This window comes from Mustela nigripes, chromosome 9 (assembly GCF_022355385.1).
Source record: "Mustela nigripes isolate SB6536 chromosome 9, MUSNIG.SB6536, whole genome shotgun sequence".
NCBI classification, from domain to species: domain Eukaryota; kingdom Metazoa; phylum Chordata; class Mammalia; order Carnivora; family Mustelidae; genus Mustela; species Mustela nigripes.
In genome coordinates, this window is record NC_081565.1 from 22,060,763 (window position 1) to 22,076,111 (window position 15,349).

At 38.1% G+C, this 15,349-nt stretch overlaps 1 protein-coding gene across 2 annotated transcripts in view; it reads right to left on the reverse strand.

Moving 5' to 3' along the window:
- MUSK (muscle associated receptor tyrosine kinase) overlaps positions 1–15,349 on the reverse strand; it is a 91,159-nt gene that overhangs the window by 45,945 nt on the left and 29,865 nt on the right. The window contains exon 6 of one of the 2 annotated variants that reach the window (XM_059412228.1): positions 2,224–2,253. The exons of the other annotated variant lie outside the window; for it this stretch is intronic. Within the exon in view, the coding sequence (XP_059268211.1) occupies positions 2,224–2,253 (30 nt within the window). The remainder of the gene's footprint in view (positions 1–2,223; positions 2,254–15,349) is intronic. 2 annotated transcript variants of the gene reach the window in all.

Below are 15,349 nucleotides of genomic sequence, written 5' to 3' on the forward strand. Positions count from 1 at the left end.
AGTAATTTGGAAAACATTTATGACTGTTTTGGTATGGATTTTTAAAGAAAAAACAGGATGCAACTCTTTCTATAGTCTTATCCATTATTCTCCAGTTCCTGTGGGCAAGCAAATTATTGTTCATCTGCATCATGGGAAATAGACACGGGCAATCTATTTACCCCTGGGTTTTCTCTCATGATATTTGTTCATGAGTTTGGGGCTTTAATTTCTCTTGGGTAAATTTACAGCGCTAACTGCAGGTTGAGAATCAATCATACTTTCAAAATTGGGCTTAAGCAGCCAGTGATTCCACAGTCCTTTATAACATAATTATATTATGTTCTTATTCTCACCCATCCCTCTCTCCTTCCTTCTCTCTTTCGATTTTCCAAAGCACTTTCAGATACATCATAAATCTTACTATTGATTGTCATTTTAAGGGATAATTTGAATTTGTGGTAAGGAGGTGGAGCTATTATTCAGTCTGAAATTGCAGTGGTGGTGCAATGGAGGAACGCCTAGGGCAGAGAATCCCAATTAAGTCCCGAAAGGAACAAGCCGTTTGGCTGTAGATGAGTTTCCTCTCCTTTCTTAAGGAAGTAGGACCAGAGGAATACTTCAAGTCCCTTATACATTCTCTCTTTCTTTCTTTCTTTTATTTTAAAGATTTTATTTATTTATTTGAGAGAGAGACAGTGAGAGAGAGCACGAGCAAGGAGGAGGTCAGAGGGAGAAGCAGACTCCCCGTGGAGCTGGGAGCCCGATGCAGGACTCGATCCTGGGACCCTGGGACCATGACCCAAGCCGAAGGTAGTCGTCCAACCAACTGAGCCACCCAGGTGTCCCATAAATTCTCTTTCTGAGTATTATTTCAAAGGACACAATGAGCTCACATGGATTTTATTTTCTCTCATTTTTTCCTTTCTTTGTTTTATTCTAGTGTCCCTTAAAGAGGATTTTGTTTTGGTTTGGTTTTGTTTTTTAGGTTTATTCAGTAATAAAGTCCCATTACTTTAGAATCAAGTACTTGATTACCAAACAGGTTACTTGATTCTAAACAGCAAGGACAGAGTTGAAGTGAAAGCAAATAAAAACAAAAAGAATCACGCAGGAGCAGGTGAAATGATTTTATCTAAATTTGGTCATAAGCAACCTGATGTTTAGAAAGAGAAAACGATCTCAAATACCTTATTGGGATGCTCAGATAAGGAGGGGCTATTGCGAAGACTACCAGCCTAAGGTTTCTTCCTAGTGCCAAAATGCCAAAATATGAGAACCTGTGAGCCTTTTTTTTTTTTTTTAAAGATTTTATTTATTTATTTGTTAGAGAGAGAGGGAGAGAGAACAAGCACAGGCAGACAGAATGAGAACCTGTGAGTCTTATCCAAAAAACATAAAAGGTTATGTTAGAACGGCACAAAGTTTGCATCTTAATCAGGATGGAAGGTGCTTTCTTGGAAGAAAAACTCTTTTTCTACAAAGTAGGGTTCCTCCACCAAAAATTTGATTTCCAACTACTTTCCTCAAATATATTCCACTAAATATATGTATGTATCTGTGGGCAATTAAAATTAATTTAAATTTGATTGATTTGGTTTGGTTTGAAGCAGTTACATCATACTTGTCTTCTTGGAGTAGTAATAATTAAAACCTAAGCTGGCATCTTTTTTTTTTTTTTTTAAAGGTTTTATTTATTTGATAGAGGTCACAAGCAGGCAGAGAGGCAGGCAGGGAGAGAGGGAGAAGCAGACTCACTGCTGAGCAGAGAGCCTGATGTGGGGCTCAATCCCAGGACCCTGGGATCATGACCCGAGCCAAAGGCAGAGGCTTTAGCCCACTGAGCCACCCAGGCACCTTCTAAGCTGGCATCTTAACATTTTTACATTCCTCCAAAAATTGTAACACCCCCTCATCCCCCACCCCCCCCCATAAAAAAAGGCTTTCAATCAAAAGGTACCTTTCTCTTCCAATCTGTGTGAGATTAATATTCTCATGCTGATTATGTCATTTTGTTTGCATTTTCAGGTTACTTAAAAAAAGTAAATGGTCAATGAATACATTTTAAAGTAAAGCAACCCATCTAATAACACTTGGTCAAATGCTGACAACATTCCCCACACATCATGTGTTATTTCCTAAAAAAAATAACAGCACTTAGAGTTGTTTATAAGGTCAGCAAAACCAAACAATTGAATAGAACCAGACATTTAAAAGAAGCAGGGCAAAAAGAAAAAAAAATACCTTTAGTGTCTTGTTCGGGTTCACTTTCTTCTATTAATAGAAATAAGACAAAACAAAAACACACAATAAACACACAAACAAAAACAACACATCATGAAAAGGGAAAAATCTTTGACCACAGAAACATCAGTTGTGCAACAAGATTAATTAGAATCTGCTTGTTTCTTATTTCAATAAGAAACAAATGCAATCAAGGGAAACTGCTGACCTTTACAAGCAAACTATTAAATGACATAAAATTTCAAATTACTACTTTTAGTCGGGCAGTACTACACAGAAAATAAACTACAGCATACCCAACAACATAGCTCATTCATGCATTTTTATTTTAATGCTGACAATTACCCTTTCTTTCAAGGCAACAGACTGCCTACTATTCTGATAAATTGTGTTTTCCCTTTGTTAGCGTGGCTTCTCCTTTTACAAGGCCCTGCTGTGAAGTCAGTGAGCTTGAATCTGGGATCTCAACTATCATTTCTATGGCAATAGACTCATGTTGTGGTAAACAGAGGATTAGGGGGTTTCTGCAGAACAGAGCCTACCACCAACAGAGATTCTCTCCTCCATACCCACTCCCGGAGGCTGCTCGAGAGCAGGGAGGAGCAAACCCTGATCTTGTAGGAAACTACCAGTGAAGCAAGCTCCAAAGTAAAATGTAAAAATGTCTACACTGGGTGGGTATGCAGAACTGAGAATTTGTAATTTTTTTTAAATCCCAGAAAAGAGACAAATTAGTAGTTCCAAAATGTTTAATATGATAACTATATCAGAGGTAGATCACACATAGAGCTCTGTTTTTCTTCCCTGAAAGTTTGTATCCATGTAGGCCTTTCTTCTTCAAATTTGTAACAAGCCAACAAACGCTGTAGTGTTTGCTTATAAGTATAAAATATCAATGCTATTGTTAAGAACCTTGAATGCTAAGAATGTATTTGCATAGCTAGTCATAGGTTCTGGGTATGTGCACACACTATCCCTTTGCATTGATATTACTCAGCCCATTTTCCAGACAAGGAATCTGAGACTCAGAGCTTTGCTGTATGTTCAGAGCCAGAAACGCCACAATCCAGTTTTCATACATAATTCCCTGTTCTAATGGGCTTCATAGTAAGAAACCCTCATTGTTGTGCTTAATACTCAATCCCCTTAAATGTAAGCAAACTTACAATTTCCCCTTTTAAATTTTATTGTGATTGAACATTCCTGCCTCCATCAACCACGTCCGTGGTACCTTCCTCTTTCATTTTTTTCAAGGTCAAAGACAACTTAAAAGTTGTTAAATTGAGTACATCTATGGTAACAAGGAGAGTTAGAAACTTTCTGTCAAATGTATCTAAACAAAGAAAATTACTTATTTTTTTTAACAACAACCCCAAGATTGCCTGGTATTTGATACTAGTTTTTTTCATGCTGAAAACCGATCTTGTGGATATTTGAAACTGTAGAGATCCCTGGTTTCTAACACAGATATTAATTAGGAAAAATAAATGAAGGTCCGTGTTTGGGCCAGATTAGCCCTGAAAAATTGCATTTGAACGCCTTTGGGCTAAGCATGTTTTCCTAGTTCCTCAACACAAATGTGCTTATTTCCAAATCTTACTATTTTTGTTTTTCACCAGCCAAGGAACTATCTGTGAGTAGCTGAGATGGATTTGGGACTCCTCGGGAATATGAAGTGTCTTCATTCCCTGGCAGCTATTATCTCCAAAAATTTTTTCCACTAAAGTTCAAAGTCCTCAGTAAATTTTGAGAATCTTACTCGCTCATCATTTTTGTTTTTCCTTCCCTCACACACTACTCTTTTTTGAGTTCTGGAGCAAGTGCAGGTACATTCTCAGTCTCCTTTCAATTTTGCTTACTTTTGCTTTGATCTTTTACTGGACTGTACCTGAGAGCATACTATGAACACCATGCTGACTTGCCTCTGCTATCCCTTTGTACTTACTGCTGTTATGACTGTTCATCTTGCTTGATTTGTTTGGAATTGGGAGCAGTGTGAAGTTTTGAAAGAATGTACCCATTTCCTCCCCGTGGATCCTCAAAACCAACTCAAGAGAGGAAAGATTGTCTATGATTTACCATTTTTCTAAGAGGAGGCCTAAAAGTTAGACCAGAAATTATATTTTCATATAGAGACTCTCAACATTTCTTTCTAGGCATAAGTGCAGATATACAGTTCTATACGGATGTATTTATATGTGCTTATATATTTATACAAGTACGGACCACATTCACACGCATGCACGCACAATTGGTATTATTTTAAATTAGAGAAAACGATGCAGGAATAATCTACAAAACCTATTTAAGCTTGAGTACACTCATTCGGTGTTAGGAGATTGTTGGTCATTTTGAGGTCAGGTTATAGGCCTAGTTTTTCCATGTATCCTGCTTGCTTAGCCTATGATCCCTCTTGACCTCTGAGTTCAGAGTTCAGTAGATAAAACCTATTGTTTTACCATCTATCAATTTTTAAATACTTGGCTTCATGGTCTTTATTCCCATTTAACTGTTTTATGTATAATGCATCAGTGTTGTCTTCCAAACTGATGTGTAATCTCCATTGGGGGGTGGAGGCAGGGAACGGAATAGCACACTTTACCTTCATTATGTTTTCTTCTCCCCCTAAAGTTTAGCACAGTCTCTTATAGAAGAGAAGAAAATACTTAAACAAGGAGCTGGGTAGTGATACATTTTCCTTTTCAACTTTCTTGAAATTGTTCAAGAAGACATTTAGAATGGAGAATCAGAGACTTCTCTTATTGGAATAATTGCAGATATAATCAACATCTGAGTTAAACAGTATATCCATCATTTTTTTGAATACTTAGATTTATGGGGAACTTAGTACTATCATAGCAACCCATTTAAAATACTGTTAAAAAAAAGGAATATATTCTAAAACAAATGAAAATCAGTCTCTTTATAATTACCACCCACAAGACTTAGTTTCTGTTCCTATCCACTGGAACAACAACAACAACAAAAATCCATCAAATATTACTAGCCCCAGGTCACCATGCTGATTGCTTACTTTTGAACTTTCTTATCTTACCTACTTATCTTAATTTACCCCCAGAACTAAAACTAACACACACATAGAGAGCCTCACAAATTCAAAGAATAGTAAGACTCTTTCTAATATTCTACTTCTGTGACTATAAATTTACATATGTTTTTATTTGTATTTATATAAAAGTGCAGTTAGGTCAAATCCCATTGAAAATCATGAATCAGGGCAGCAGAGGGGACGTGGGCAGGGATGGGGACGTGCAGCTGGGACGCCGGGGGGATGGATGCGGGCGGCAGGCCGAGGGGAGGGAGCAGCGGGAGGACGCTCGGGCAGTCAGGTGTGCGGCGGGGCTGGCGCCTGGCTGGGTTGACCCCAGCTCTCTGGGTCGGCCTCCCCTTAGGACTCGGAATGTAAGCCCTCCAGTTCCCTTCCTTTGTTACCACAGGCTGGTCAGGAAAATCATTTGTTCATTATACAACAGTGGTTTAAACAAAACAAGAAGCCTTACTGATTCCTTCAAGTGATTTTTGGGCACTAGGAGAGGGGATTTTGTGAGAATTGGTGGAGTTAGAACATCAAGAAATTCTGAGGCTGTAAATCAGGAATGAACTAGGTTCCTGGGTGGAGTATAGTGGTACAAGCCTTTCTCAAGAAACAAGAAAGGTCTCAGGTACACAACCTAACCCTACACCTAAAGGAGCTGGAGAAAGAACAAGAAAGAAACCCTAAGCCCAGCGGAAGAAGAGAAATCATAAAGATCAGAGCAGAAATCAATGAAATAGAAACCCAAAAAACAGTAGAACAAATCAACGAAACTAGGAGCTGGTTCTTTGAAAGAATTAATAAAATTGATAAACCCCTGGCCAGACTTATCAAAAAGAAAAGAGAAAGGACCCAAATAAATAAAATCATGAATGAAAGAGGAGAGATCACAACTAACACCAAAGAAATACAAACTATTATAAGAACATACTATGAGCAACTCTACGGCAATAAATTTGACAATCTGGAAGAAATGGATGCATTCCTAGAAACATATAAACTACCACAACTGAACCAGGAAGAAATAGAAAGCCTGAACAGACCCAAAACCAGTAAGGAGATTGAAACAGTCATTAAAAATCTCCAAACAAACAAAAGCCCAGGGCCAGACAGCTTCCCTGGGGAATTCTACCAAACATTTAAAGAAGAACTAATTCCTATTCTCCTCAAACTGTTCCAAAAAATAGAAATGGAAGGAAAACTTCCTAACTCATTTTATGAGGCCAGCATCACCTTGATCCCAAAACCAGACAAGGATCCCATCAAAAAAGAGAGCTATAGACCAATATCCTTGATGAACACAGATGCAAAAATACTCAACAAAATACTAGCCAATAGGATTCAACAGTACATTAAAGGGATTATTCACCACGACCAAGTGGGATTTATTCCAGGGCTGCAAGGTTGGTTCAATATCCGCAAATCAGTCAATGTGATATATAACACATCAATAAAAGAAAGAACAAGAACCATATGATACTCTCAATAGATGCTGAAAAAGCATTTGACAAAGTACAGCATCCCTTCCTGATGAAAACTCTTCCAAGTGTAGGGATAGAGGGCACATACCTCAATATCATCAAAGTCATCTATGAAAAACCCACCACAAATATCATTCTCAATGGAGAAAAACTGAAAGCTTTTCCGCTAAGGTCAGGAACACGGCAGGGATGTCCATTATCACCACTGCTATTCAACATAGTACTAAAAGTCCTAGCCTCAGCAATCAGACAACAAAAGGAAATTAAAGGCATCCAAATCGGCAAAGAAGAAGTCAAATTATCACTCTTCGCAGATGATATGATACTATATGTGGAAAACCCAAAAGACTCCACTCCAAAACTGCTAGAACTTATACAGGAATTCAGTAAAGTGTCAGGATATAAAATCAATGCACAGAAATCAGTTGCATTTCTCTACACCAACAGCAAGACAGAAGAAAGAGATATTAAGGAGTCAATCCCATTTACAATTGCATCCAAAACCATAAGATACCTAGGAATAAACCTAACCAAAGAGACACAGAATCTATACTCAGAAAACTATAAAGTACTCATGAAAGAAATTGAGGAAGACACAAAGAAATGGAAAAATGTTCCATGCTCCTGGATTGGAAGAATAAATATTGTGAAAATGTCTATGCTACCTAAAGCAATCTACACATTTAATGCAATTCCTATCAAAGTACCATCCATCTTTTTCAAAGAAATGGAACAAATAATTCTAAAATTTATATGGAACCAGAAAAGACCTCGAATAGCCAAAGGAATATTGAAAAAGAAAGCCAACGTTGGTGGCATCACAATTCCGGACTTCAAGCTCTATTACAAAGCTGTCATCATCAAGACAGCATGGTACTGGCACAAAAACAGACCCATAGATCAATGGAACAGAATAGAGAGCCCAGAAATAGACCCTCAACTCTATGGTCAACTAATCTTCGACAAAGCAGGAAAGAATATCCAATGGAAAAAAGACAGCCTCTTCAATAAATGGTGTTGGGAAAATTGGACAGCCACATGCAGAAAAATGAAATTGGACCATTTCCTTACACCACACACAAAAGTAGACTCAAAATGGATGAAGGACCTCAATGTGCGAAAGGAATCCATCAAAATCCTTGAGGAGAACACAGGCAGCAACCTCTTCGACCTCAGCTGCAGCAACATCTTCCTAGGAACATCGCCAAAGGCAAGGGAAGCAAGGGCAAAAATGAAGTATTGGGATTTCATCAAGATCAAAAGCTTTTGCACAACAAAGGAAACAGTTAACAAAACCAAAAGACAACTGACAGAATGGGAGAAGATATTTGCAAGCGACATATCAGATAAAGGGCTAGTGTCCAAAATCTCTAAAGAACTTAGCAAACTCAACACCCAAAGAACAAATAATCCAATCAAGAAATGGGCAGAGGACATGAACAGACATTTCTGCAAAGAAGACATCCAGATGGCCAACAGACACATGAAAAAGTGCTCCATATCACTCGGCATCAGGGAAATACAAATCAAAACCACAATGCGATATCACCTCACACCAGTCAGAATGGCTAACATCAACAAGTCAGGAAATGACAGATGCTGGCGAGGATGCGGAGAAAGGGGAACCCTCCTACACTGTTGGTGGGAATGCAAGCTGGTGCAGCCACTCTGGAAAACAGCATGGAGGTTCCTCAAAATGTTGAAAATAGAACTGCCCTATGACCCAGCAATTGCACTATTGGGTATTTACCCTAAAGATACAAACGTAGTGATCCAAAGGGGCACGTGCACCCGAATGTTTATAGCAGCAATGTCCACAATAGCCAAACTATGGAAAGAACCTAGATGTCCATCAACAGATGAATGGATCAAGAAGATGTGGTATATATACACAATGGAATACTATGCAGCCATCAAAAGAAATGGAATCTTGCCATTTGCAACAACATGGATGGAACTAGAGTGTATCATGCTTAGCGAAATAAGTCAAGTGGAGAAAGACAACTATCATATGATCTCCCTGATATGAGGAAGTGGTGATGCAACATGGGGCTTAAGTGGGTAGGAGAAGAATAAATGAAACAAGATGGGATTGGGAGGGAGACAAACCATAAGTGACTCTTAATCTCACAAAACAAACTGAGGGTTGCTGGGGGGAGGGGTGTTGGGAGAAGGGGGGTGGGGTTATGGACATTGGGGAGGGTATGTGCTTTGGTGAGTGCTGTGAAGTGTGTAAACCTGGCGATTCACAGACCTGTACCCTTGGGGATAAAAATATATGTTTATAAAAAATTAAAAATTTAGGAAAAAAAAATGAAAATCATGAATATCCAACACCTGTTTTTATACTTGCTCTTCAATTTTGAACACGTGTGTATATGTGAATATGATTTGATTTTAAGAAAGATAAATTAAGTTTTTCCTATTCGATTCACTGTATTAGTTGATTGGAGAAGAAATTTGAAGGGAAATGTACTATATAGGAAGAGGGAAAGCCCTCAAGATTCCCTGGCAGAAAAGATCACATAAGTCACATAGACCTTGTGGAGAGAAAGAAAGAGACCAGAAGAGTAAACAGGCAGAACTGTGGGATGCGTCCCATCCCTTAAGACTGCAAGGATGATGAGACCCAAGAAGGTAACAGGAATCTGGCCACCTAGACAAAAATCTCAATAGAGGCGGCCTTTGGATATTCTTGCTCTTTGTAGGTTGGCATTGTTTATAATTTTTTTCATTGACAAAAGCTTCAAGAAATCTCTGATCATCTGGTACTTTCAGGACACCATTCTAGGACTTTTTCATTTTTCAATAAAATGATTTGCACCAAGCAGTTAATAAATTGACTAACACACAGCTAGAAAGTACTGGAGGCTAATTTTGAAGTCAAGTCTTTTAGCTCTTCCTTTCTTTTGTTTATTATTTTTTTTCCAGAGCTATTTGTAGCTCATGTTTATCTTCCTGACTGATGAAAGTTATTTTTCCATCTGTCTTTAAAGAAAGAAGGTGTATTTTATTTTTAAATTTCAACCTGCCTTAGGGAGCTATGTTCCAGATATTGATCGTGTTGAGTACCCTTTTTGTGGATGTTAAAAGCATGTACTTAAATCCATTCCTCACTTATCTGAGAAGAGGAATCATTCCATAGAAAGAGAAGTCCATTGTTGAGACCTTATTAAAACATGGATGCTAATCAATACTAGATTATTTTAATCCATTCTTAAATAGACTGCATTTGTCTCACCTAGCACTGTATCTTAAGAATTATTGCATTGGCGATTCCTAGTAGAAGACAAGCACCTCAGACAGCAAAAAGGGTCATTTTAGTCATTTTACCTTTTACTTAAAAAAATTGGCTCAGGGAACTGTTGAAAATTAATCATATTAAGGCTCCGTGGCACTCTGTTTCTGGATTGATTCTTTTTTTCTTTTCCAGTCATTAAAAGAACATGTGACAATAATAATAATAAACCCGAGTAAATACCTGCATTTTCTTTGCTGACTTCTTGGTAGCTAAAGCAAAGAAACCCGACCCTGGTGTGCCGCCAGTGTTTACATTTCTGTTTCCTTTGAAGCAGAGCAGTGTGTAAGGTTTGTCCACTGTGGCTCCGTCTCTGAGGGAGTCAGAATGCAGGCTCCTTTGGAAAACATGCACGGCCCCCTCACAAACAGCCTTCCTGTGCATCTTCAAAGTAAGGCTGGCCTGGCTCTGTGACATCACGATTCTCTCAAGTGGCTTGGGCTGGAAACATTTCTGTGGCCTTTGAGATAATAACATTTTCCCAGCTTGTAAATATGGATGGTGAATCATGACCATGAGCAAGAAGTGTTTATCAAGTAAATCAGGTAAGAGCCACACGAAGTTAACTTGTTCTTAGTTTAGTCCTAGATGGAGGTGGGAGCCACTAGTAAGAATATTTTGGCTCAAACGTTCTGAAAAGGTATTAGAACTTTAACCATAAGGCAAGGAAGATGTTGGACTTCAGTTGTGATTCAAGTTTTCCATTCTTTAAAAAAGTGTATATTCTGGGTTTCATGGAAAGAGATGCTAAGTTGCTTAATTGCCAGGACAGAAGCCTTTCTTGGTTTCTCCTTTTTAAGGGTTTAATTTTAGAGTGACAGAAGAGTTGCAAAGATAGTATAGAAGGTTTCCAGTAATTTTCACCCATCCTCTAATATTAACATCTTACCATGTTAATGTACCATAAATAACCATGGTACATTTATCAAAATCTTAGTTCACTTTTAAATCATATTTTTGACCTAATCTCATGAAAAGGAAGGTACTTGAGCTCTGACAGCAATTAAAGTAGGTAAAATTTAGTAAGAGCAAGATTTTCTTAAATTTTAAAATAATAATAATAATAATAATAATAACAGTTATTATTATTATTATTTTAGCTCACTAGAAGTTTTAACTGGGAAAAGAAACAGGAGCTATAACCTTAAGCTTAAGTGACACCATGATATCCTGGTTGTCTAAAGAGGCTTGGCTTGGGAACATTTCTGTGGTTTTTGAGATGGAGTTCCAGATGTCCAAATAGGACCACAGCCTCTAAACTGTAGGTCCCCATGCTGAAGAGATGACATTTGAAAACCATGTCTAAGAAAGGACACACATGTTATAATCTCGGTGTTAGTCTGTAAGTCAAATTACGGCTCATTCTGGTTTTTATGGCTCCCCAGTAGATACTGTCTCATACTCTCTAGTCTGTCTGTTACTCCCTGACTCAGCAGCACCCTGTGCTCTCATGATAAATCTGCTTCTCCCCACCCCCATCACTGTGATAGGATCTATACCATGAGCTGCTGTTCATCAATCAAAGCCTTGATGGACCTCACTTCTCTGAAGCTTGCCCTGACCTCCCACCATCTTCCCTGCCCTGTACTTCTATCACTGCAAATGGTTGAACTTTAATTTTTGTAATTACTTGCTTACACGCTCATCTTCCTCACTAAATTTGAAAACTTTTCCAGAAGTAAGCCATTTTTTAAAATCTCTGTATCCTTAGAAATAATCTCATTCCAAGAAATATAGTAGTGAATAGGTTTAAAGCTTATTCTAACTTTTATCGTATGAATTATGGATAAGATTTTTCCTTAAATTTTAACCTTTGTTTGGAATAAAGACATTCCAAGTAGAAATCCTCAAGTCAGTACTTCTCAATTTGTGGTAATGGACTACTTGGGTAAGGTTCATTTGGGAAATTGTTAGAGGGCCCTAACACAGACATATTAGATCTGAATCTCTGGGGAATGCATCCTTGAGCTATAACTTCCCATAAGATTTGCACAGGCTTTTGACGTGCATTGAAGTTTGAGAACTACTACCTTGGAGGAAGAGTTGTATTCATCCATCAATTTTGTTATTTTCCATTTCTTTCCATAGAGGTTTTGAAGTGAATATAATTAATGATGTGACAGTAAAGTCAACGAAATAACAAACACTTTAGTATCAGGGCAAAGGAGACTTCTGGTCGGTTTAGTGTAACAGATACTACGACGTGGATTCCGAGATACGTGCCAGGTGGGACAAAAAACAAAGTAAAAATAACTTACAGCATTCTCACTATAAGGAGGGAAACAAAAGTTCACTTTCTCAGGAGAGGCCTTTCCTCCCTCACCCAGGCACTTAATTTTTAAAGCAATATTTTACTTAATATTTACCTTAAAGTAGTGAATAATGGAATGATTGATATTTTCAACATGATTTTTTGGCAAACTGCTATTTCTGTAGTGAGTTAAATATGTGGTAAGCCCAGGGTGTGCACTAAGGTTGCTTTGATTTTCCTACTGAGGATGCTATGTTTTTTGTACAGGTTGACTCTAAACAGCCCGTTTCCCCTTTGCCAGTAAAGGCACATCTTCGTATAGCTTCTTAGATAAGCTTTCTCTGATAAAAGATCCCAGTAGGGCCAAACCAAAGTTATAATCTCTAACAAGTACCAAGCATTCCAGTGTAAAACATTGCTGCTTGAAGGTAGATTTATGCTCTTTGGAAACCAGAGGAGCAGTTGGTAATGTTGACATTCTATTTATGAAATCTGAGAGACCTAACCAGCAATATTCTCTGGGTAGAATGTAAACATAAACAACAGGCAACAAGACCACCAACAGCCAATCCAGAAGCCCCCATGTAGACACAGCATATATGCTACCTTAGTCCATTTTAAGAACCCTATGCTGTAAGTAATATGGCCCCCATTTCCCAAATGAGGAAGTAAACTTGCAAAGGTTGAGTAAATCATCCAGCCTCATGTAACTAGAAGTGGCAGAGTCAAGATTAGCACCAGATCTGTCTGATGCTAAAACATCTGAGCACTCCACATTCTGGTCTATGAAACAAACACAGAGAAAGGGAGAACTCAAGAGTCAGGTAACTGGAAGATATCCTGGCCTCAGAACCAAGATGTCTGAGGTCCTTGCTAACTTGGAGAAAGTACTGATTTTTCTAGTCCCAGGTTTCCTGATCTGTGGAATGGGGGATGGAATTACCACTTCAGACTGAAAACCTATGATTACTCTTCTAATGGAACCAAAGTTAAAAATCAACTCTCTTTTAAAGAAAAAGATAGGTTTTTGTTTTGTTTTGTTTTGCCATTGAACTTGATTGCTTCTACCTCAAAGATAAAGATGACACATGGATGAAAGAGCTATGATTATCTCCACAAGTGTTTTTAAAATCATCACTTCTGTTCCCCAGAAGTTACATTAGTCCAAGAACTAACACTGATAACTATTACCTGAGCAAGGGCTCTGTACAGTCTTGTAAGAGCTTTAAATATGTTATCTTAGTTTATCCTTTTTACAATGTATGAGATACAAAGTATCTCAGAAACTGAGGCGCAAAGAGACTAAGGAAACTACCTGACATTCCCCAAGTGTTGGGGCCAGATTCTGAATTCAGGAGTTTACTCTAGACTCGGGAGCCCATATACATTAGCCAGTACGTTAAATTCCCTCTAAAAATCATGCCTTGAGGCAAAAATGAACTATTGGGACTTCATCAAGATCAAAAGCTTTTACACAGCAAAGGAAACAGTTAACAAAACCAAAAGACAACTGACCGAATGGGAGAAGATATTTGCAACTACATATCAGATAAAGGGCTAGTATCCAAAATCTCTAAAGAGTTTATCAAACTCAACACCCAAAGAACAAATAATCCAATCAAGAAATGGACAGAGGACATGAATAGACATTTCTGCAAAGAAGACATCCAGATGGCCAACAGACACATGAAAAAGTGCTCCACATCAGTCGGCATCAGGGAAATACAAATCAAAACCACAATGAGATACCACTTTATACCAGTCAGAATGGCTAAAATTAACAAGTCAGGAAATGACAGATGCTGGCGAGGATGCAGAGAAAGGGGAACCCTCCTACACTGTTGGTGGGAATGCAGGCTGGTGCAGTCACTCTGAAAAACAGCATGGAGGTTCCTCAAAAAGTTGGAAATAGAACTGCCCTATAACCCAGCAATTGCACTACTGGGTATTTACCATAAGATACAAATGTAGTGATCCGAAGGGGCACTTGCACCTGAATGTTTATAGCAGCAATGTCCACAATAGCCAAACTATGGAAAGAACTTAGATGTCCATCAACAGAAATGAAATCTTGCCATTTGTGATGATGTGGATGGAACTAGAGGGTATTATGCTTAGCGAAATAAGTCAGTTGGAGAAAGACAACTATCATATGATCTCCCTGATATGAGGAAGTGGAGATGCAATGTGGGGGTTTGGGGGTAGGAAAAGAATAAATGAAACAAGATGGGATCGGGAGGGAGACAAACCATAAGAGACTCTTAATCTCACAAAACAAACTGAGGGTTGCTGGGGGGAGGGGCTTAGAAGAGGGTGGTGGGGTTATGGACATTGGGGAGGGTTTGTGCTATGGTGAGTGCTGTGAAGTGTGTAAACGTGGCAATTCACAGACCCGTACCCTTGGAGCTAATAATACATTATATGTTTATAAAAAAATAAATTATTTAAAAAAATCGTGCCTTGACTAGTTTATCATTCATGGAAATGAATATACTAATTACAATTTGAAGGTCATATATTTGATTCCTGAGAGAAATAACTTAAGTAATAGTATTTGAATTCCATATTGCCATTGAGTTCTAATAGCTTTCTATTATATCTTTCCAGGATTCAAAGTTGTTACATTTTGAAATTAAGGCCAGTAGAGACATGGCCTTCTCTGTCTTGCATGGTGTGAGATGAGTCTCTGTTGCGTAAATCAGCGCATTAAAGAGAAATAATGTTTCCTTTTTTGCCTATGTATGTTTGAAACTGTGCAGCTCATTTTGATACCTAAAAAAGGAAAATCAGAGTTTACTCTGATTAGACTATGTGTATTTCAGGTTGCAGTAACTTTTCATTTTCAAATAATGTAACGTCCAGGGTATATTAAACAATTTAAGACAAATCTTTGAGGCACATTTTTTTTCTTCAAACCTGCAGTTAAAGAGGGCCTGTTTTTTTCACTTGTTGTAGTATCTGTTCAGTGCTATAATTATTATATAACTTTTTCTTCAGTGACAACTCTTCAACTAAAGGATTGCTATACCATTGTTTCTTGA